This window comes from Pogoniulus pusillus, unplaced genomic scaffold, assembly GCF_015220805.1.
Source record: "Pogoniulus pusillus isolate bPogPus1 unplaced genomic scaffold, bPogPus1.pri scaffold_138_arrow_ctg1, whole genome shotgun sequence".
NCBI classification, from domain to species: Eukaryota; Metazoa; Chordata; class Aves; order Piciformes; family Lybiidae; genus Pogoniulus; species Pogoniulus pusillus.
The window spans coordinates 1-23,236 of record NW_026974573.1 but is presented as its reverse complement, the minus strand read 5'-3'; the positions used below and the strand labels follow the sequence as shown (position 1 = coordinate 23,236).

The following is a 23,236-nucleotide window of genomic DNA, read 5'->3' as shown; positions in this document are numbered from 1 at the left end:
AGAGGCTGAGCGCTTCCCGCCCAAACGCCGCTGGCCAATCAGAGCACGGCCTGGCTTTCCCGCTCTTTCCCCTCACGGCGCCGGGAGGGAGGGGGGAGGGAGACAAAACGGCCGCAGGGGGCTCCGTGGCGGCTCCCAGCGCTCCCAGCTCAGCTCCCAGCGCCTCCAGGTATGGATCCCAGTACCTCCCAGTGCTCCAGGACAACGCACAGTGCTCACAGGATGGCTCCCATGCTCTCCTCTGCTCCCAGGCCCACACAGATACCGCCCGGACCGGCCCAGTCCCTCCCAAACCCCTCCCAGTCGATCCCAGCCCCGTCCCTATCCCTCCCAGTCCCGCCCAGATCCCCGCCCGGTCCCTTTCGTTCCTCCCCATCCCTTCCAGTCCCTCCCAGTCGCTCCCAGATCCGATCCCTGTCCCTTTCGTTCCTCCCCGTCCCTTCCAGTCCCTCCCAGTCGCTCCCAGATCCGATCCCAGTCCCTTCCGTTCCTCCCCGTCCCCTCCAGTCCCTCCCAGTCTCTCCCAGATCCGATCCCAGTCCCTTCTGTTCCTCCCCGTCCCTTCCAGCCCCTCTCAGTCTCTCCCAGATCCGATCCCAGTCCCTTCTGTTCCTCCCCGTCCCTTCCAGCCCCTCTCAGTCTCTCCCAGATCCGATCCCAGTCCCTTCTGTTCCTCCCCGTCCCTTCCAGCCCCTCTCAGTCTCTCCCAGATCCGATCCCAGTACCTCCCAGATCCACTCACAGTCAATTCCAGTCTCTTGCGGATCCCCTCCCAGTCCCCGACCGTCTGCACCCCACACCCTGTCCCTGCCAATCGCACCCAGTTCCATCCCAGTCCTTCCCAGTTCAGTCCCAGTTCCTCCCAGTCCCTCTTAGTTCCCCTCCCTGTGAGTGACTGGCAGGGAAATGGGATGGAATCCGGAAGGACTGGGAACGACTGGGAGGTGACTGGGGGGAGCAGGGAGATAGTGGGATGGAAATGGGAGGGGACTGGGGGGAGCTGGGAGGTAGTGGGATGGAAATGGGAAGGGACTGGTAGAGACTGGGAGGCAGTGGGATGGAAATGGGAGGGGACTGGTAGAGACTGGGAGGCAGTGGGATGGAAATGGGAGGGGACTGGTAGAGACTGGGAGGCAGTGGGATGGAAATGGGAGGGGACTGGTAGAGACTGGGAGGTAGCGGGATGGAAATGGGAGGGGACTGGTGGAGACTGGGAGGCAGTGGGATGGAAATGGGAGGGGACTGGGTGGGCTTGGGAGGGAAGTGGTCCCAAACTGGGACAAACTGGGCCCAAACTGGTAAGAACTGGGCCCAAAGTGCACACCAAGTGGGGGAATTGGGCCCAGCGCAGCCAATGGGAGCGCTTCCCGCCTAAGCCCCGCTGGCCAATCAGAGCGCAGCCTGGCTTTCCCGCTCTTTCCCCTCACAGCGTCAGGGAGGGAGGGAGGGAGACAAAATGGTGGCAGGGGACACAATGGCAGCTCCCAGTGCTTCCAGGATGGCTCCCAGTGCTTCCCAGATGGCTCCCAGTGCCTCCAGGTACGAATCCCAGTCTCAACAAGTCCCCTCCCAGGCCCATTTTAGACCTCTCTGAATCCTGCCCAGTCCCTCCCAATTCCCTTGCAGTCCCTTCCACTTCCCTCCCTCTGCATCCCAATTCCTCCGCAGTCCCTTCCAGTTTCCTCCCAATCCCTCTCAAATCCCTCCAGTCCCTCCCAGTCCTACCCAGTTCCCTCTCACATCCCTCCTGGCCCATCCCATTTCCATCTCAGTCCCTCCCAGTTCCCTCCCACATCTCCCAGCCTCTCACAAATCCCCTCCAAGTCCCTCCCAGTCTAATCCCAGTTCCTTCTGTTCCTCCTAGATCCCCTTCCAGTCTCTCCCAGTTCCGCTCCCCATCCTGCCCAGTAACCCCCAGATCCTCTCCCAGTCCCTCCCAGTTGCCCCCAGTGGCCTTTCAGTTCCACTCAGTTCCTCCCAGTCTCTCCCAATCCCCAGGCAGTCCCAATCGGTTCCCTCCCTGTGCCTCCCAATTGCCTCACACTCCCTCCCAGTCACTCCCAGTTCCTCTCCAGTCCCCCTCAGTCTCTCCCAGTCCTACCCAGTTCCCTCTCACCTCCCTCTTGGTGCATCCCATTTCTATCCTAGTCCACCTCCAGCCCCTCCAAGTCCTTCCCACATCTCCTCCCAGTCTCGCACAAATCCCCTCCAAGTCCTTCCCAGTCCTGTCCCAGTTCCCTCCATTCTTCCCAGCATATGCCAGTCCCCTTCCAGTCCCTTCCATTCCCTTCCCAGTCCTTCCAAATCCCCTCACAGACTCTTCCAGGCCCCTCTGAGTACCTTTCAGACGCTCCCACTCAACTCCCCCTACCTCCCAGTCCATCCCAGTCACTGCCAATCCCTCCACTCCATCCCATTCCCTCCGAGCCCGTCCCAATGCCCTCCCAGTCTCCTCCCAATCCCTCCCAGTCTATCCCAGTCTCTCCCTATCCCCACACAGTCACAACCAGTTCCCTCCCAGTCTCTACCAATTACCTCCCAGTCCCTGACAATCCCTGACAGTCTGCACCCTGTGCCCTATCCCTGCTGGTCAAACCCAGGTCCATCCCAGTCCCTCCCAGTTCCACTCAGTCAGGCTCCCTGGGAGTGACTGGGAGGGAAATGAGAAGGATTGGGATAGAATTTGGAGGGTCTGGGAGGCAGTGGGATGGAAACGGGAGGGAACTGGGTGGGCTTGGGAGGAAAGTGGTCCCATACTGGGACAAACTGTTCCCAAACTGGTAGGAACTGGGCCCAAAGTGGACACCAAGTGGGGGAATTGGGCCCAGCGCAGCCAATGGGAGCGCTTCCCGCTTAAGCCCCGCTGGCCAATCAGAGCGCAGCCTGGCTTTCCCGCTCTTTCCCCTCACAGCGCCAGGGAGGGAGGGAGAGAGGGAGACAGACAGAATGGTGGCAGGGGACACAATGGCGGCTCCCAGTTCAGCTCCCAGTGCTTCCAGGATGGCTCCCAGTGCTTCCCAGATGGCTCCCAGTGCCTTCAGGTATGGATCCCAGTCTCAACAAGTCCCCTCCCAGTCCCGTTCTAGACCTATCCGAATCCCTCCAGTCCCTCCCAATTCCCTTGCAGTCCCTTCCACTTCCCTCCCTCTGCATCCCAATTCCCTCCACTAACTCCCAAGCCCCTATCCCTCTCTCCCAGGCCCTCCACATCCCCTCCCAGGCCATCCCAGTCCCTCACAATCCCTCCACTCCATCCCTCATCCTTTCCCACTTCCCTCCCACTACCTCTCAGTCCCTCCAAGTCTCCTCCCACGCCTCACCAGTCCCTCCCAATCCCATCCCACTTCCATCAGTCCCTCCCATTCCCCTCCCTGTCCCATCCCAAGACCTCCCAGGCCCATTCCCCTCCCTCACACCTCTCAGGCCCCTTACCAGTCTCACCCAATCCCTCCCAGTCCCACTCACTCCTTCCCAGTCCCCTTCCCACTCCACCCCACTCCCAGTCCATCTCAATGCCCTCCAGTCTCCTCCAAGTCCTTCCCAGTTCCTCTCAATCCCTCCCAGTCCCCTCCCAGACCTTCCCAGTCCCTTCCTGGCCTCTCCCAGTGTTCTCACCAGGTCCATCTCAGTCCCATCCCAGTCTCTCTCAGTCTCTCCCAGTCCAACTCCAGTCCTCTCCCAGTCCTCTATCACTCCCACCCAGCACCCTCCCAATCCTTCCTAGTCCATCCCACTAGCTCCCAGAATATCCCAGTCCCCTTCCAGTCACCTCCCACTCCCTCTCAATCCCCTCCAAGTCCCTTCCAGGTCCTCCAACTACCTTCCCATTCCCCTCCCAGTATGCTCCCTCTGGCCCAGTCCCCTCCAGTCACTCACAATCCATTCCAGATCCCTTCCCATTTCCTCCCAATGCCCTCCTACTCCAGCCCAGTGCATCCCATTCCTCTCCCAATTCCCAACAGTCCTTCCCATTACTCTCCCTGTCCCATTCCCCTCTCTGTCACCTCTCAGTCTCCTTCCCAGTCCCAACCACCCTCTCTCACTCCCCTCCTAGTCCCATCCCAGTTTCACATAATCCAATTCCACTCTTTTCCCAGTACATCCCACTCCCCTCCCAGTCCTTCTCTGTCCCTTCCAGTCCTCTCCCACTGCCCTCCCAGTCCTAATCCAGTCCTTTCCAGGTCCATTCCAGTCCCATCCCAGTCCCAGTCCTCTCCCATTTCCTCTCAATCCACTCCCAGTCCCACCCAGCCTCACCCAATCCTTCCCAGTCCATGCCACTAGCTCCCAGTATATACTACTCCGATTCCAGTCACCTCCCAAGTCCCTCCCAGTCCCCAGTCCTCTGCCACTCTGACCCAATCCCCTCCCAGTCCTTTCCAGGTCCATCCCAGTCCCTTCCCAGTCTCTCCCAGTCCCTAGTGCCATTCCAGTCCTCTCCCAGTCACTCACAATCCATTCCAGATCCCTCTCCCTTCCCTCCCAATCCACTCCCACTCCATTCCACTATCTCCCAGTATATCCCAGTCCCCTCCACTAACTCCCATGCCCCTCTCCCTCTCTCCCAGGCCCTCCACATCCCCTCCCAAGCCATCCCAGTCCCTCACAATCCCTCCACTCCATCCCTCATCCTTTCCCACTTCCCTCTCAGTCTCCTCCCACTCCTCCCCAGTCCCTCCCAATCCCATCCCACTTCCCAGCTCTCCCTCCCATTCCCCTCCCTGCCTCTCCCACTCACTCACAATCACCCTAGTCTGGAAGGGGACTGGGGCATACTGGGAGACACTGGGAAGGACTGGATTGGGACTGGGACGGTCTGGGAGAGGACTGGGAAGGAATGGGGCAGGACTGCGAGGGACTGAGGACTGGGAGGGGACTGGGATGAGTCCTTTCCCAGTCCAACTCCAGTCCCTCACAGTCCTCTCCCATTTCCTCCCAGTCCTCTATCAGTCCCACCCAGCCCCCTCCCAATCCTTCCCAGACCATCCCACTGGCTCCCAGTATATCCCAGGCCCCTCCCACGCCACTCCAACCACCTTTCACACACTCCCCCTACCTGCCCAGTCCCCTCCCAGTCACTCACAATCCTTTCCAAATCCCCTCCCTGTCCCATCCCAGCACCTCCCAGTCCAATTCCCCTCCCTTGACACCTCTCAGGCCCCTTCCCAGTCCTCTCCCAGTTCAGCTCAATCCTTCCCAGATCCCTTCCCAGCCCATCCTACTCCCTCCCACTCCATCCCACTCCCTCCCCATTCCTCTGAATCCCACCCACTCCCTCCCAACCCCTTCCCAGTCTCTCACTATCCCATTACACTCCTTTCCCACTACATCTCACTGCCCTTCTAGTCCTTTTCAGTCCTTTCCAGTCCTCTCCCAGTCCCAATCCAGTCCTTTCCAGGTCCACCCCAGTCCCCTCCCACTCCCTCCTAGTCCCTTTCCATTGCCATTCCACTCACTCACAATCCATTCCAGATCCATTCCCAATTTCTCCCATTCCATCCCACTATATCCCAGTCCCCTCCACTAACTCCTGAGCCCTTGTCACTCTCTCTCAGGCCCTCCACATCCCCTCCCAGGCCATCCCAGTCCCTCACAATCCCTCCACTCCATCCCTCATCCTTTCCCACTTCCCTCCCACTACCTCTCAGTCCCTCCAAGTCTCCTCCCACGCCTCACCAGTCCCTCCCAATCCCATCCCACTTCCATCAGTCCCTCCCATTCCCCTCCCTGTCCCATCCCAGGGCCTCCCAGGCCCATTCCTCTCCCTCACACCTCTCAGGCCCCTTCCCAGTCTCACCCAATCCCTCCCAGTCCCACTCATTGCTTCCCAGATCCCTTCTCACTCCATCCCACTCCCTCCCAATCCCCTCCCAATCTCTCACAATCCCATTCCAGTCCTACCCAATCCCTCCCGGTCTCCTTCCAGTCCTCCTCAGTCCTTTCCAGGCCTCTCCCAGTCCAAATCCAGTCCTTACCAGCCTCTTCCCACTCCCCTTCCCATCCCTTCCCCTTCCCTCCCAATCCCCTCCCAGTTTCTCTCTGTCCCTCCCAGTCTCACCCAGCCCCCTTCCAATCCTTCCCAGTTCATCCCACTAGCTCCCAGTACATCCCAGTCCCCTCCCAGTCCCTCCCAATGCCTTCCAGGCCTCCCCAACTCACTTTCACATCCTGCCACTACCTTCCCAGTCCCCTCCCACTCCGGCTCAGTCCCCTCCCAGTCAGTCACAATCCCTTCCAGATCCCTTCCCATTCCCTCCCAATGCCCTCCCAGTCCACTCTCCTCCCTGACACCTCTCAGGCCCCTTCCCACTCCATCCCACTCCCACTCCATCCCAATGCCCTCCCCGTCTCCTCCCAGTCCTTCCCAGTCCCTTCCTGGCCTCTCCCAGTTCCCGCACAGTCCTCTTCCAGTCCCAATCCAGATCTTACCAGGTCCATCTCAGTCCCCTTCCAGTCTCTCTCAGTCCCTCCTTGTCCCTTCCCAGTCCAACTCCAGTCTCCTCCCAGTCCTCTCCCATTTCACCCCAGTCCTCTATCACTCCCAGCCAGTCCCCTCCCAATCCTTCCCAGTCCATCCCACTAGCTCCCAGAATATCCCAGTCACCTCCCACTCCCTTCTAATCCCCTCCCAGTCACTCACAATTCATTCCAGATCCCATTCCATTCCATCTCATTCCTCTCCCACTTCCCATCAGTCCCTCCCATTCCCCTCCCTGTCCCAATCTCAGCACCTCCCAGTCCCATTCCCCTCCCTGACACCTCTAAGGCCCCTCCCACTTTAGCTCAGTCCTTCCCAGATCCCTTCCCAGTCCATCTCACTCCCTCCCACTCCTTCCCCGTTCCTCTGAATCCCACCCACTCCCTCCCAGTCCCATCCCACTCTCTCACAATCCCATTCCACTCCTTTCCCAGTACATCCCACTCCACACCCAGACCTTTTCAGTCCCTTCCAATCCTCTCCCATTTCCCTCCCAGTCCTCTCCCAGTCCCAATCCAGTCCTTTCCATGTCCATCCCAGTCCCTTCCCAGTCTCTCTTAGTCTCTCCCAGTCCCTAGTGCCATTCCAGTCCTCTCCCAGTCACTCACAATCCATTCCAGATCCCTCTCCATTCCCTCCCAATCCACTCCCACTCCATTCCACTATCTTCCAGTATATCCCAGTCCCCTCCACTAACTCCCAAGGCCCTATCCCTCTCTCCCTCCACATCCCCTCCCAGGCCATCCCAGTCCCTCCCAATCCCTCCACTCCATCCCTGATCCCTGGGGGGCTGGTCCTGAACTGGGACGCACTGTTCCCAAACTGGGGGGGCTGGCCCAGCGCAGCCAATGGGAGCGCTGCTGCCCGAGCCCCACTGGCCAATCACAGCGTGGCTCTGGCCTTCCTGCTCTGTCAGCGCCGGGAGGGAGGGAGGGAGGGGGGAGGGAGACCAATCGGCAGCAGGGGCACAGAGGAGGCTCCCAGCGCCCCCAGAGCAGCTCCCAGCGCCTCCAGGTAAGATTCCCAGTCCCATCAACCCCCCTCCCAGTCCCTCCCAGTTCCCTCCCAGACCTCTCCCAGCCCCTCTCTAATCCCATCCCTGTCCCTGCCCAATCCTGCTCCAGTCTCTCCCAGACCCCCTCTCAATCCCTCCCAATCCATCCCAGTTCCTACTGGGATCGCTTTCAGTTCCCATCCAGGCCCTTCCCATGCCCTCCCCTTCCAGTCCTTTCCCAGTACAACTCACAGTCCTCACCCAGTCCCAATCCAGTCCTTACCAGGTCCATCCCAGTCCTCTCCCATTTCCACCCAATCCCCTATCAGTCCCATCCAGCCCCCTCCAAATCCTTCCCAGTCCATCCCACTAGCTCCCAGTACATCCCAGTCCCCTCCCAGTTCATTCCAGGCCCTTCCAACTACCTTTCAGACCCTCCCAGTCCCTTTTCATTCCCTTCCCAGTCCCTACTAAGTCTCCTCCCTCTCCCGCCCAGTCCCCTCCCATTCACTCACAATCCATTCCAGATCCCTTTCCATTCCCCTCCCTGTCCCCTCCCACTCCCTGTCAGTCAATCCCATTCCCCTCCCTGTCCCCTCCCACTCCCTGTCAGTCAATCCCATTCCCCTCCCTGTCCCCACCCACTCCCTGTCAGTCAATCCCTTTCCCCTCCCTGTCCCCACCCACTCCCTGTCAGTCAATCCCATTCCCGCCCAGTCCTGTCCCAGTTCCCTCCATTCTTCCCAGCATATGCCAGTCCCCTTCCAGTCCCTTCCATTCCCTTCCCAGTCCTTCCAAATCCCCTCACAGACTCTTCCAGGCCCCTCCGAGTACCTTTCAGACGTTTCCACTCCCCTCCCCCTACCTCCCAGTCCATCCCAGTCACTTCCAATCCCTCCACTCCATCCCTGATCCCTTCCCACTCCATCCAATTCCACTCCTTTCCCAGTACATCCCACCCCCCCTCCTAGTCCTTCTCTGTCCCTTCCAGTCCTCTCCCATTGCCCTCCCAGTCCTAATCCAGTACTTTCCAGTCCCATCCCAGTCCCAGTCCTCTCCCATTTCCTCTCAATCCACTCCCAGTCCCACCCAGCCTCACCCAATCCTTCCTAGTCCATCCCACTAGCTCCCAGTATGTCCCGCTCCCCTTCCACTCGCCTCCCAAGTCCCTCCCAGTCCCCAGGCCCCTCCCAGTCACTCACAATCCATTCCAGATCCCTTCCCATTCCCTCCCAATCACGCCCATTCCTCTCCCACTTCCCACCAGTCCTTCCCATTCCCCTCCCTGTCCCATCCCAGCACCTCTCAGTCCCATTCCCAATCCTCTCCCACTTTTGCTCAGTCCTTACCAGATCCCTTCCCAGTCCATCCTACTCCCTCCCACTCCATCCCTCCTAATTCCTCTGAATTCCACCCACTCCCTCCAAATCCCCTCCCAGTCTCTCACAATCTCATTCCTCTCCTTTCCCAGTACATCCCACTCCCCACCCAGTCCTCTCTCAGTCCTTTCCAATCCTCTCCCATTTCCCTCCCAGTCCCAATCCAGTCCTTTCCAGGCCCATCCCACTCCTCTCCCAGTCTCTCCCAGTCCCCAGAGCCATTCCCAGTACATCCCAGTCCCCTCCCAATGCCTTCCAGGCCACCCCAAAGACCTTTCACATCCTCCCACTACCTTCCCAGGCCCCTCCCAGTCACTCACAATCCATTCCAGATCCCTTCCCATTCCCTCACAATGCCCTCCCAGGTCACTCCTCCCTGACACCTCTCAGGCCCCTTCCCACTCCATCCCACTCCCACTCCATCCCAATGCCCTCCCAGTCTCCTCCAAGTCCTTCCCAGTTCCTCTCAATCCCTCCCACTCCCCCTCCCAGTCCCTTCCTGTCCTCTCCCAGTTCCCTCACAGTCCTCTCCCAGTCCCAATCCAGTCCTTATCAGATCCATCTCAGTCCCCTCCCAGTCTCTCTCAGTCCCTCCAGGTCCCGTCCCAATCCAACTCCAGTCCCGTCCCAGTCCTCTATCACTCCCACCCAGCCCCATCCCAATCCTTCCCAGTCCATCCCACTAGCTCCCACAATATCCCAGTCCCCTTCCAGTCACCTCCCACTCCCTCCTAATCCCCTCCCTGTCCCCAGTCCCCTCCCAGTCACTCACAATTCATTCCAGATCCCTTTCCCTTCCCTCCCAATCCCCTTCCACTCCCTCCCATTCCATTTCATTCCTCTCCCACTTCCCAGTAGTCCCTCCCATTCCCCTCCCTGTCCCATCCCAGCAACTCCCAGTCCAATTCCCCTCCCTGACACCTCTCAGGCCCCCTCCCATTCCTCTCCCAGTTCACCTCAGTCCTTCCCAGATCCCTTCCCAGTCCATCTCACTCCCTCCCACTCATCCCACTCCTTCCCCGTGCCTCTGAATCCCACCCACTCCCTCCCAAACCCCTCCCAGTCCCATCCCACTCTCTCACAATCCCATTCCACTCCTTTCCCAGTACATACCACTCTGCACCCAGTTCTTTTCGGTCCCTTCCAATCCTCTCCCAGTTCCCTCCCAGTCCTCTCCCAGTCCCAATCCAATCTTTCGAGGTCCCTCCTAATCCCCTCCCTGTCCCCAGTCCTCTCCCAGTCACACACAATCCATTCCAGATCCCTCTCCATTCCCTCCCAATCCACTCCCAATCTATTCCACTATCTCCCAGTATACCCCAGTCCCCTCCACTAACTCCCATGCCCCTCTCCCTCTCTCCCAGGCCCTCCACATGCCCTCCCAGGCCATCCCAGTCTCTCACAATCCCTCCACTCCATCCCTCATCCTTTCCCACTTCCCTCTCAGTCTCCTCCCACTCCTCCCCAGTCCCTCCCAATCCCATCCCACTTCCCAGCTCTCCCTCCCATTCCCCTCCCTGCCTCTCCCACTCACTCACAATCACCCTAGTCTGGAAGGGGACTGGGGCATACTGGGAGACACTGGGAAGGACTGGATTGGGACTGGGACGGTCTGGGAGAGGACTGGAAGGAATGGGACAGGACTGCGAGGGACTGAGGACTGGGAGGGGACTGGGATGAGTCCTTTCCCAGTCCAACTCCAGTCCCTCACAGTCCTCTCCCATTTCCTCCCAGTCCTCTATCAGTCCCACCCAGCCCCCTCCCAATCCTTCCCAGACCATCCCACTGGCTCCCAGTATATCCCAGGCCCCTCCCACGCCACTCCAACTACCTTTCACACTCTCCCCCTACCTGCCCAGTCCCCTCCCAGTCACTCACAATCCTTTCCAAATCCCCTCCCTGTCCCATCCCAGCACCTCCCAGTCCAACTCCCCTCCCTGACACCTCTCAGGCCCCTTCCCAGTCCTCTCCCAGTTCAGCTCAGTCCTTCCCAGATCCCTTCCCACTCCCTCCCCGTTCCTCTGAATCCCACCCACTCACTCCCAATCCCTTCCCAGTCTCTCACAATCCCATTCCAGTCCTACCCAATCCCTCCTGGTCTCCTTCCAGTCTTCCTCAGTCCTTACCAGTCCCTTCCCACTCCCCTTCCCATCCCTTCCCCTTCCCTCCCAATCCCCTCCCAGTCTCTCTCTGTCCCTCCCAGTCTGATCCCATTTCCTCCCAATCCCCTCCCAGTCTCACCCAGCCCCCTTCCAATCCTTCCCAGTCCATCCCACTCGCTGCCAGTACATCCCAGTCCCCTCCCAATGCCTTCCAGGCCACCCCAAAGACCTTTCACATCCTCCCACTACCTTCCCAGGCCCCTCCCAGTCACTCACAATCCATTCCAGATCCCTTCCCATTCCCTCTCAATGCCCTCCCAGGTCACTCCTCCCTGACACCTCTCAGGCCCCTTCCCACTCCATCCCACTCCCACTCCATCCCAATGCCCTCCCAGTCTCCTCCAAGTCCTTCCCAGTTCCTCTCAATCCCTCCCACTCCCCCTCCCAGTCCCTTCCTGTCCTCTCCCAGTTCCCTCACAGTCCTCTCCCAGTCCCAATCCAGTCCTTATCAGATCCATCTCAGTCCCCTCCCAGTCTCTCTCAGTCCCTCCCGGTCCCGTCCCAGTCCTCTATCACTCCCACCCAGCCCCATCCCAATCCTTCCCAGTTCATCCCACTAGCTCCCACAATATCCCAGTCCCCTTCCAGTCACCTCCCACTCCCTCCTAATCCCCTCCCTGTCCCCAGTCCCCTCCCAGTCACTCACAATTCATTCCAGATCCCTTTCCCTTCCCTCCCAATCCCCTTCCACTCCCTCCCATTCCATTTCATTCCTCTCCCACTTCCCAGTAGTCCCTCCCATTCCCCTCCCTGTCCCATCCCAGCAACTCCCAGTCCAATTCCCCTCCCTGACACCTCTAAGGCCCCTCCCACTTTAGCTCAGTCCTTCCCAGATCCCTTCCCAGTCCATCTCACTCATCCCACTCCTTCCCCGTGCCTCTGAATCCCACCCACTCCCTCCCAGTCCCATCCCACTCTCACACAATCCCATTCCACTCCTTTCCCAGTACATCCCACTCCACACCCAGTTCTTTTCAGTCCCTTCCAATCCACTCCCATTTCCCTCCCAGTCCCAATCCAGTCCTTTCCAGGTCCATCCAAGTCCCCTCTCAGTCTCTCCCAGTCCCTAGTGCTACCAGTTACCTCCCACTCCCTACTAATCCCCTCCCTGTCCCTAGTCCTCTCCCAGTCACTCACAATCCATTCCAGATCCCTCTCCATTCCCTCCCAATCCTCACCCACTCCATTCCACTATCTCCCAGTATATCCCAGTCCCCTCCACTAACTCCCAAGCCCCTATCGCTCTCTCCCTCCACATCCCCTCCCAGGCCATCCCAGTCCCTCCCAATCCCTCCACTCCATCCCTGATCCCTTCCCGCTCCATCCCATTCCCTCCCAGTCCGTCCCAATGCCCTCCCAGCCCCCTCCCAATCCCTCCCAGTCTCTCCCAATCCCCACACAGTCACAACCAGTTCCCTCCCAGTCCCTGACAATCCCTCACAGGCTGCACCCTGTGCCCCATCCCTGCCCGTCACACCCAGTTCCATCCCAGTCCCTCCCAGTCAGGCTCCCTGGGAGGGGCTGGGAGGGAAATGAGAAGGATTGGGATAGAATTTGGAGGGCCTGGGAAGTTGTGGGATGGAAATGGGAGGGGACTGGGCGGGGGACTGGGAAGGAAGTGGGAGGCATTGGGAGGGAGTAGGAGAGAACTGTTAGGGACTGGGAGCGAGTTGGGAGGGAACTGGGAGGTACTGGAAAGGGATTTGGAGGGACTGGGAGGGGAGGGCTGGGGACTGGAACCGAAGTGGTAGGGACTGGGACAGACTGGGAGGGGACATGAAGGTGTGTTGGAGGTACTGGATGGAATTGGGAAGCACTGGGATGGGACTGGGCAGGAACTGCGAGGAAACTGGGAGGGTGTGGGAGGGAACTGGCAAAGACTGGGAGGGACTGGAGGGGACTGGGAAGAACTGGATGGGGAGTGGGAGGGACTGGAACAGAAGTGGGAGGGGAATGGAAGGGACTGGGAGGGAACTGGACCCCAACTGGGGCAAACTGGGCCCAAACTGGGACACACTCAACCCAAACTGCAGGCAGTGGTCGCAGACTGGGGGGGTCTGGTCCCAAACTGGGGCACACTGGAACAAAACTGGGGGGGGACTGGTCCCGAACTGGGACGCACTGTTCCTAAACTGGGGGGGACTGGTCCCAAACTGGGATGCACTGTTCCTGAACTGGGGGGGTCTGGTCCCGAACTGGGATGCACTGTTCCCAAACTGGGAGGGACTGGTCCCGAACAGGGATGCACTGTTCCCAAACTGGGAGGGACTGGTCCCAACCTGGGACACACTGGAACAAAAACTGGGGGGGGCTGGTCCCGAACTGGGACACACTGTTCCCAAACTGGGGGGACTGGTCCCGAACTGGGACGCACTGTTCCCAAACTGGGGGGACTGGTCCCAAACTGGGATGCACTGGAACAAATTTGGGGGGGCTGGTCCCGAACTGGGACACACTGTTCCCAAACTGGGGGGCTGGTCCCGAACTGGGACACACTGTTCCCAAACTGGGGGGCTGGGCCCGAACTGGGACGCACTGTTCCCAAACTGGGGGGCGGGTCCCAAACTGGGGCGCACTGTTCCCAAACTGGGGGGTTGGTCCCAAACTGGGGCGCACTGGAACAAAACTGGGGGGACTGGTCCCGAACTGGGACGCACTGGAACAAAACTGGGGGGGGCTGGTCCCGAACTGGGACGCACTGGAACAAAACTGGGGGGGGCTGGTCCCGAACTGGGACGCACTGGAACAAAACTGGGGGGGGCTGGTCCCGAACTGGGACGCACTGGAACAAAACTGGGGGGGGCTGGTCCCGAACTGGGACGCACTGGAACAAAACTGGGGGGGGCTGTTCCCGAACTGGGACGCACTGTTCCCAAACTGGGGGGGGGCTGGTCCCAAACTGGGACGCACTGTTCCTAAACTGGGGGGGGGCTGGTCCCGAACTGGGATGCACTGGTCCCAAACTGGGAGGGACTGGTCCCGAACTGGGGCGCACTGTTCCCAAACTGGGAGGGGCTGGGCCCGAACTGGGAGGGGCTGTTCCCAAACTGGAGGGGCTGTTCCCGAACTGGGGCACACTGTTCCCAAACTGGGGGGGCTGGTCCCGAACTGGGGCACACTGTTCCCAAACTGGGGGGGCTGGTCCCAAACTGGGGCACACTGTTCCCAAACTGGGGGGCAGGTCCCGAACTGGGGCACACTGTTCCCAAACTGGGGGACTGGTCCCAAACTGGGACGCACTGTTCCCAAACTGGGGGGGCTGGTCCCGAACTGGGATGCACTGTTCCCAAACTGGGGGGGCTGGTCCCAAACTGGGATGCACTGTTCCCAAACTGGGGGGCTGGCCCAGCGCAGCCAATGGGAGCGCTGCTGCCCGAGCCCCGCTGGCCAATCAGAGCGTGGCTCTGGCCCTCCTGCTCTGTCAGCGCCAGGAGGGAGGGAGGGGGGAGGGAGACCAAACGGCGGCAGGGGCACAGAGGAGGCTCCCAGCGCCCCCAGAGCAGCTCCCAGCGCCTCCAGGTAAGATTCCCAGTCCCATCAAGCCCCCTCCCAGTCCCTCCCAATTCCTCTGCAGTGCCTTCCAGTTCCCTCCCAGACCTCTCCCAGCCCCTCTCTAATCCCATCCCAGTCCCTGCCCAATCCTGCTCCAGTCTCTCCCAGACCACCTCCCAATCCCTCCCAGTCTGTCCCAGTTCTTCCTAGGAGCACTTTCAGTTCCCATCCAGACCCCTTCCAAGCCCTCCCATTCCAGTCCTTTCCCAGTACAACCCAGTCCTCACCCAGTCCCAATCCAGTCCTTACCAGGTCCATCCCAGTCTCCTTTCAGTCTCTCTCTGTCCCTTCCAGTCCCTTCCAACTACCTTTCAGACCCTCCCAGTTCCTTTTCATTCCCTTCCCAGTCCCTTCTAAGTCCCCTCCCAGTCCAGCCCAGTCCCCTCCCAGTCACCCACAATCCATTCCAGATCCCTTCCCATTCCCTCCAAGTCCCCTCCCACTCCATCTCAGTCAATCCCATTCCCCTCCCTGTCCCATCCCAGCACCTCCCAGGCCCATTCCCCTCCCTGACACCTCTCAGGCCCCTGCCCAGTCCCACCCAATCCCTCCCAGTCCCCTCCCCAGTTCTGCTTAATCCTTCCCAGTCCATCCCACTCCCTGCCACTCCATCCCAATGCCCTCCCAGTCCTTCCCAGTCTCCCACAGTTCCTCTGAATCCCACCCACTCCCTCCCAAATCCCTCCCAGTCCCATCCCTGTCTCTCACAACCTCATTCCACTCCTTTCCCACTACATCTCACTCCCACTCCTCTCTGATTGCCTCCCAGTCCCCTCCCACTCACAAACCATTCCAGATCCCTTCCCATTCTCTCCCAATCCCATCCCACTTCCATCAATCCCTCCCATTCTCTTCCCAGTCCCATTCCAGGACCTCCCAGTCCCATTCCCCTCCCTCACACCTCTCAGGCACCTTCCCAGCCTCACCCAATCCTTCCCAGTCACTTCAGTCATTCATAGATCCCTCCCCAGTCCATCCCACTCCTTCCCACTCCCAGTCCTCCCCAGCCCCTTCCAGGCCTCTCCCAGTTCCCTCGCACTCCTCTCCCAGTCCCAATCCAGTCCCCTTCCCATCCCTTCCCCTTCCCTCCCAATCCCCTCCCAGTCTCTCTCTGTCCCTCCCAGTCTGATCCCATTTCCTCCCAATCCCCTCCCAGTCTCACCCAGCCCCCTTCCAATCCTTCCCAGTCCATCCCAGCACCTCCCAGTCCCACCCAATCCCCGCCCAGTCCCCTCACAGTTCCACTCACTTTTTCCCAGATCCCTTCCCAGTCCATCCCAATGCCCTCCTGGTCTCCTCTCAGTCTTTCCTAGTCTCTCCCAGTTCCTCTGAATCCTACCCACTCCCTCCCAATGCCTTCCCAGTCCCTTCCAGGCCACCCCAACTACCTTTCACCTCCTCACACTACCTTTCCACTCCCCTGCCAGTCTCTTCCCAGTCCCCTCCCAGGCACTCACAATCCATTCCAGATCCCTTCCCATTCCTTTCCAATCCCCTCCCACTCTACCTCCTTCTTCTTCTTCTTCCCATCAGTCCCTCCCATTCCCTTCCCTGCCACCTCTCAGGCCCCTTCCCAGTCCCACCCAATCCCCCACAGTCCCCTCCCACTTCTGCTCCTTCCCAGGTCCCTTCAGATCCCTTCCCACACCATCCCACTCCCTCCCAGTCCATTCCAATGCCCTCTCAGGCTCCTCCCGGTCCTTCCCCGTTCCTCTCAATTCCACCCACTCTCTCCAATCCTCTCCCAGTCCCTCCCAGTCTCTCACAATCCCACTCCAGTCCTACCCAATCCCTCCTGGTCCCCTCCCAGTCTCTCACAATCCCATTCCAGTCCTTTCCCAACACATCCCACTCCCCTCCCAGCCCTTTCCAATCTCCTCCCAATCCCCTATCAGTCCCACACAGCCCCACCCAATCCTTCCCACTCCATCCAACTAGCTCCCAGTATATCCCAGTCTCCTTCCAGTCCCCTCACACTCCCTCTCAATACTCTCCCAGGGCCTTCCAGGCCACCCCAACTACCTTTCACACCCTCACACTGCCTTCCCATTCCCCTCCCAGTATCTTCCCTGTCCACTCCCACTCTGGCTCAGTCCCCCCCAGTCACTCACAATCCATTCCAGATCCCTTCCCATTCCCTCCCAATGCCCTCCTACTCCAGCCCAGTGCATCCCATTCCTCCCCCAGTTCCCACCAGTTCCTCCCATTACCATCCCTGTCCCTCCCAGACCCATTCTCCTCACTGCCACCTCTCAGTCTCCTTCCCAGTCCCATCCCAGTCTCTCATAATCCCACTCCAGTCATTTCCCAGTACATCCCACTCCCCTCCCAGACCTTCTCTGTCCCTTCCACTCCTCTGTCATTTTTCTCCCAGTCCTAATCCAGTCCTTACCAGGTCCACCTCAGTCCCCTCCCAGTCTCAGTCCAACTCCAGTCCCTCCCAACCTCTCCCAGTTCCTCTCAATCCACTCCCAGTCCCACCCAGCCTCACCCAATCCTTCCCAGTCCATCCCACTAGCTCCCAGTACATCCCAATCCCTTCCAATCCCCTCCCATTCTGGCTCAGTGCCCTCCCAGTCACTCATAATCCATTCCAGACCCCATCACATTCCCTCCCAATCCCCTCCCACTCCCTCCAAGTCCAGCCCATTCCTTTCTAACTTCCCATCAGTCTCTCCCATTCCCCTCCCTGCCCCATCCCACTACCTCCCAGTCCCATTCCCCTCCCTGGCACCTCTCAGGCCCCTTCCCAGTCCCCTCCCAGTTCAGCTCAGTTGTTCCCAGTCCCACCCACTCTCTCTCAGTCCCCTCCCAGTCCCAGCCCAGTCTCTCACAATCCAATTCCACTCCTTTCCCAGGACATCCCACTCCCCTCCCTGTCCTTTTCAGTCCCTTCCAGATCTTTCCCAGTTCCCTCACAGGCATCTCCTAGTCCCTCCCAGTCTCAGTCCAGTCGTCATCAGGTCCATCCCAGTCTCTCCCAGTCCCTCCCAAGCCCCTATCAGTCCCACCCAGCCCTCCCCCAATCCTTCCCAGTCCATCCCACAGTCTCCCAGTATATCCCAGTCCCCTTCCAGTCCTTTCCCATTCCCTCCCATTTCTCCACAAGTTCCCATGAGTCCCTCACAATCTCCTCCCTATCCCATCCCAGTACCTCCCAGTCCCACTTCCCTCCCTGCCACCTCTCAGGCCCCTTCCCAGTCCCATCCAATCCCTCACAGTCCCCTCCCAGTTCCACTATTCCCAGTCCACCCCACTCCCAGTCTCCTCCCGGTCCTTCCCAGTTCCTCTGAATCCCACCCACTCCCTACAACCCCCTCCCAGTCCCACCCCAGTCTCTTTCAATCCCATCCCACTCCTTTCCCAGTACATCCCAGTCCCCTCCCGGTTCTTCTCAGTACCCTCCAGGCCTCTCCCAATCCAATCCTCACCAGTCCCTTCCCAGTCCATCCCAATCCCCTCCTAGTCCCTTCCAGTGCCCTCCAACTACCTTGCACACCCTCCCACTACCTTTCCACTCCCCTCCCACTCTAGCCCAGTCCCCTCCCAGTCCCAATCCATTCCAAACCCCTTCCCATTCCCCCCAATCCTCTCCCTGGCCCAGTCCCCTCCCTGCCACCTCTCAGTCCCCTCTCAGTCCTCCTCAGTCCCTTCCAGGCCTATCCCAGTTCCCTCACAGTCCTCTCCCAGTACCTCCCAGTCCAAATCCAGTCCTTACCAGGTCCATCCCGGTCCCTTCCCAGTCCTCTCCCATTTCCTTCCAATCCTCTATCACTCCCACCCAGCCCCCTCCCAATCCTTCCCAGTCCATCCCCCTAGCTCCCAGGCTATCCCAATCCCTTCCCAGTCCCCTCCCACTCTCTCACAATCCATTCCAGATCCCCTCCCAGGCCATCTCATTCCTCTCCCACTTCCCATCAGTCCCTCCCATTCCCCTCCCTGTCCCATCCCAGTACATCCCAGTACCTCCCAGTCCCATTCCCCTCCCTGACAGCTCTCTGTCCCCTTCCCAATCCCTCCCAGTCCCCTCACTCCTTCCCAGATCCCTTCCCAGCCCAGCCCACTCTCAGTCCATCCCAGACTCTTCCAGTTCCTCTGAATCCCACTCACTCCCTCCCAATCCCCTCTCAGTTCCATCCCAGTCTCACAATCCCATTCCAGGCCTTTCCCAGTACATCCCAGTCCTTCTCAGACCCTTCCAGGCCTCTCCTAATACCCTCCCAGTCCTCTCCCAGTCCCAATCCAGTCTTTAACCAGGTCCAACCCATTCCCCTCCCATTCTCTCTCTGGCCTTCCCCCCCCTTCCCAGTTCACACCAGTTCCTCCCAGTCCATCCCATTGCCCTCTCAGTCCCTTCGCAGTACCTCCCAGTCCCATACCCCTCCATGCACCTCAGTCCCCTTCCCAGTCCATCCCAGTCCCCTCGAGTCTCTCCCAGATCCCTTCCCAGTCCATCCAACTCTCTCCCAGTTCCTCTAAATCCCACCCACTCCCTCCCAGTCCCTCACAATCCCATTCCACTCCTTTCCCAGTACTTTCACATTCCCAGTCCTTCCCAGTCCCTTCCAGGCTCATCCCAGTTCTCTCCCAGTCCTAATCTAGTTCTTGCCAGGTCCATCCCAGTCCCCTCCCAGTCTCTCCCAGTCCTTTCCCAGTTCTCTATCACTCCCACCCAGTCCTCTCCCAATCCTTCCCAGTCTATCCTACTGGCTCCCAGTATATCCCAGTCCCCTTCCAGTCCCCTCCATCAGCTCCCAATCCCCATCACTCTCTCCCAGTCCCTCCAAATCCCCTCCCAGTGCCTTCCCACTGCCTCCCAGTCCCTCATCCTTTCCCACTTCCCTCCCACTACCTCTCAGTCTCCTCCCACTCCTCGCCAGTCCCTCCCAATCCCATCCCACTCCCCATCTGCCCCTCCTGTTCCCCTCCATGGCTCTCCCAGTCACTCACAATCACTCCCAGTCCCTCATCAATCCCTTCCCACTCCATCCCACTCCCTCCCAGTCGCCTCCCAATCCCTCCCAGTTCCTCTGAATCCCCCCCCAGTCTAGCCTGGTCCCCTCCTAGTCCTTCTCAGCGTCTCCCAAACCCCTCCCAGTCTGGCTCAGTCTCTCCAAGTCCCTCCCAGACCATCCCATTCCTCTTCCAGTTCCAAGTAGTCCCTCGCAATCCCCTCCCAGTCTCTCCCATTCCCTCCCAGTCACTCATTTATTCCTTCCCACTCCACCCCAGTCCCTCCCAGTCTCTCTGAATTCCTCCCACTCTCTCCCAATCCCTTCCAGTCCCTCCCAGTCTCTCCAAACTCATTCCACATCCCCTCCCACTCTCTCCCAATCCCTTCCAGTCCCTCCCAGTCTCTCCAAATTCATTCCACATCCCCTCCCACTCTCTCCCAATCCCTTCCAGTCCCTCCCAGTCTCTCCAAACTCATTCCACATCCCCTCTCACTCTCTCCCAATCCCTTCCAGTCCCTCCCAGTCTCTCCAAACTCATTCCACATCCCCTCTCACTCTCTCCCAATCCCTTCCAGTCCCTCCCAGTCTCTCCAAACTCATTCCACATCCCCTCTCACTCTCTCCCAATCCCTTCCAGTCCCTCCCAGTCTCTCCAAATTCATTCCACATCCCCTCTCACTCTCTCCCAATCCCTTCCAGTCCATCCCAGTCCCCTCCCATTTCCTCCCAGTCCCCATCAGTCCCACCCAGCTCCCTCCCAATCCATTCCTCTACCTCCCAGTATATCCCATTCCCCTTCCAGTCCCCTCCAGGAACTCCCAATCCCCTATCACTCTCTCTCAGTTCCTCTGCAGGCTTCCCACTCCCTCCCAGTTCTTCTCAGTGCCTCCCAAACCCCTCCCAGTCTGGCTCAGTCTCAGCCTCTCCAAGTCCTTTCCCAGTCCCTCCAAGTCCATCCCATTCCTCTCCCTGTTCCCATCAGTCCCTCCCATTCCCCTTCCTGTCCCATCCCAGGACCTCCCAGTCCCATTCCCCTCCCTCACACCTCTCACTCCCATTCCAGTCCATCCCACTCCGTCCCAGTCCATCCCAGTCTCTTGCAATCCCCCCAGAGCCTTTCCCAATGCCCTCCCATGCCAAATTCCCTCTCAGTCTCTTCCAATTCCTTCTGATCCCTTCCAGATGCCTTCCCACTCCCTCCCATTGCCAGTCCAGTCCCCTCTCAGTCCAGCCCAGTCTCTCTCAGTCCTTCCCAGTCCCCTTCCAGTCCCACCCAGCCCCTCACAATCCCTCCCTCTCCATTCCACTATCTCCCAGCATATCCCAGTCTCCTTCCAGTCCCCTCAGTAACTCCCAATCCCCTATCACTCTCTCCCAGTCCCTCCAATTCCCCTCCCAGCCCCTTCCCAGTCCCCTCCCACTACCTCCCAGGCCTTCCCCATCCCGATCCCTTCAGGCCATCCCTGATGCCTTCCCAGACCCCTCCCTCTCCTCCCAATCCCTCCCAGTCACTCTCAGTTCCACTGAATCCCTCTCACTGCCTCCCAAACACCTCCCAGTCTGGCTCAGTCTCTCTCAGCCTCTCCAAGTCCCTTCCCAGTCCCTCCCATTCCACTCCCAGTTCCCATCAGTCCCTCCAAATCCCCTCACAGGCCCTTCCCAGTCCATCCCACTCCTCCCACTCAATCCCAATGCCCTCCTAGTCTCCTCCCAATCCCAGTCTCTCCCATTTCCACTGAATCCATCCCAATCCCTCCCAGTCTGGCCCTGTCCTCTCCTAGTTCCCTCCCAATTGCCTTCATTCCCATTCCTGTTCTTTCCTCCTCCATCCCATTCCCCTCCCAGCCCCTCCCCAGTCCATCCCAGTCTCTCGGTCCCAGTCCCTTCCAGTCCTCTCCCATTTCCTCCCAACCCCCTTCAGCCCTACCCATTCCCCTCCCAGTCACTCACATTCCCTCCCAGTCCCTCATGCATCCCTTCCCACTCCCTCCCAATGCCCTCCCAGTCTCCTCCCAACCCCTCCTGGTGTCTCCCAGTCCCTCTGGACCCCTCCCAGCCGGGCAGCAGAAAGGCAGCAGCAGGAGCACATCCCAGCAGTAAAAGGATGTTAAATCCACCCCGACACAGGCACACAAAAGCCTCTGCAGGCAGCACAGCCTCGGCCCCTAGCCCAGCCCCTGCTGAGCTGCCCTGGCACCGCTGCCTCTGGGGCTCCACTGCCATCAGCCCAGAGCCAAGCTGCAAAGGCTCCACTGCACCAGCACCAACTGCACTGCGGCACAGGCTGCTGGCACAGCTGCCTCTCTGCCCAAGCACAGCCCTGAGCACCAAGTGGCACAGCTGCACAAGTGACCTGCTTTGGCCAGCACAGCAACGAGGCCCAGGCAGCTCTGTCTTCTGGCTGCCACCTCCTGCACAGTGCCCCCAGAGTGCCCCTGAGGGGAACAGCTCCCCGAGGGAGACCTTAGCTGCAGCAGCACTGCCCAGCAGCCTCTCCAGGGCAGAGGCCTCTCCCCACACCTGAACACCCCCTTCAGTTTTCACTCCCTCACACCCTGAGCTTCTCCTCTGCAACCATCAGCACACTGAAAGGCCTAAGAGAAGGCTTTAAGCAAGGCTGGCACTTGGCACCAACTCACCACAGAGACATTTCTGCCCCCACAGCCACAGGAAATCCATTTCTGAACCAGCTGCAAGCAGCAATTGCATTTCAAACAGCTCCACGGCCTGGTACCAAAGCATCCCACCCTGCCAGGGCTTGGGGCTGAGGCTGAGTGCAGATCTGCAGCTGGGCTGGGGCAAAGCAGTTCAGCTCCCTGCAAAAAGAGAGAACAAACACAGCAGAGAACTCTCACCCAGGCACAAACAACAGAGACAGAAAGAGGGAGGCAACCTCCAGAGGACCCCAGGCCAACTTAGATGCCCACAATGCCCCTTCTGATGCCCCTGAACCCTGCTGCATGACCCCAGGCCCATTTTACCTGTCCCCAGACCCTTTTGAGGGCCCCCAGGCTCACTGCAGATGAGCCCAGAAGCCTCTAGCACAGCCCCAGACCTTTTTAGAGACCCCAGAACCCCTCTACACACTCACAGATCTCCCTTAGATGCCTCCAGACCCACTTTAGATCCAGCCCCACCGCTTTAGATGCCCCCAGACCACTTTACATGTGCCCAAAAGACCTCTTGATACTCACAGACCCATTTTAGATACCCCCAGATCCCCTTTGGCCCCCTCAGAATCCCCTTAGGAGCCCCCAGATGGCCTTTAGCTGCCTCCAAAGCCCCTTCAGACGCCACTCAAGCCCCTCAGCAGCACCTGGCAGCAAGCAGCACCTTGCCAGGTCCCTCTCAACTCCTTCAGGACCCTGCAGAGGTACCCTTGGAGCACCAAAGGGCTTCCCCCAGAGACCCCCAGACACCTCTGTATGACCCCAGAACCCTTTAGATGCCCCCAGATCCCACTTTGATACCCCCACACTCACCTCACATGTACACAGACCCCTGCACAGGGTTACAGACCCTTTTTGGGGAGCCCAGAACCCCTCCAGATGCTCCCAGACTCCCTACACAAGCAGCGAGGGGCGGGACCGCGGCACGGCGCATGCGCAAAACTCCATAGCAACCGGGGGCGGCACCGCGAACCTCCATAGGAACGGGGGGCGGGGCTGCGGCACAGCGCATTCGCAAAGGTCCCTATCAATAATACGCCCCCGGAG

General features: G+C 59.5%; 1 protein-coding gene across 3 annotated transcripts in view; it reads right to left on the bottom strand.

Annotated features, from left to right (window-relative positions):
• LOC135173922 (protein disulfide-isomerase TMX3-like) overlaps positions 1–22,701 on the bottom strand; it is a 36,365-nt gene extending 13,664 nt beyond the window's left edge. Inside the window, exon 1 of one of the 3 annotated variants that reach the window (XR_010301556.1) lies at positions 22,160–22,701. Coding sequence is in view for 2 of the 3 variants with exons in the window: in XM_064141134.1 (XP_063997204.1) it covers positions 22,160–22,262 (103 nt within the window). In the remaining variant the exon portion in view is untranslated. The remainder of the gene's footprint in view (positions 1–22,159) is intronic. The other 2 variants (XM_064141134.1, XM_064141133.1) reach the window with 2 other exon arrangements.
• Between the last annotated feature and the right edge of the window lie 535 nt (positions 22,702–23,236).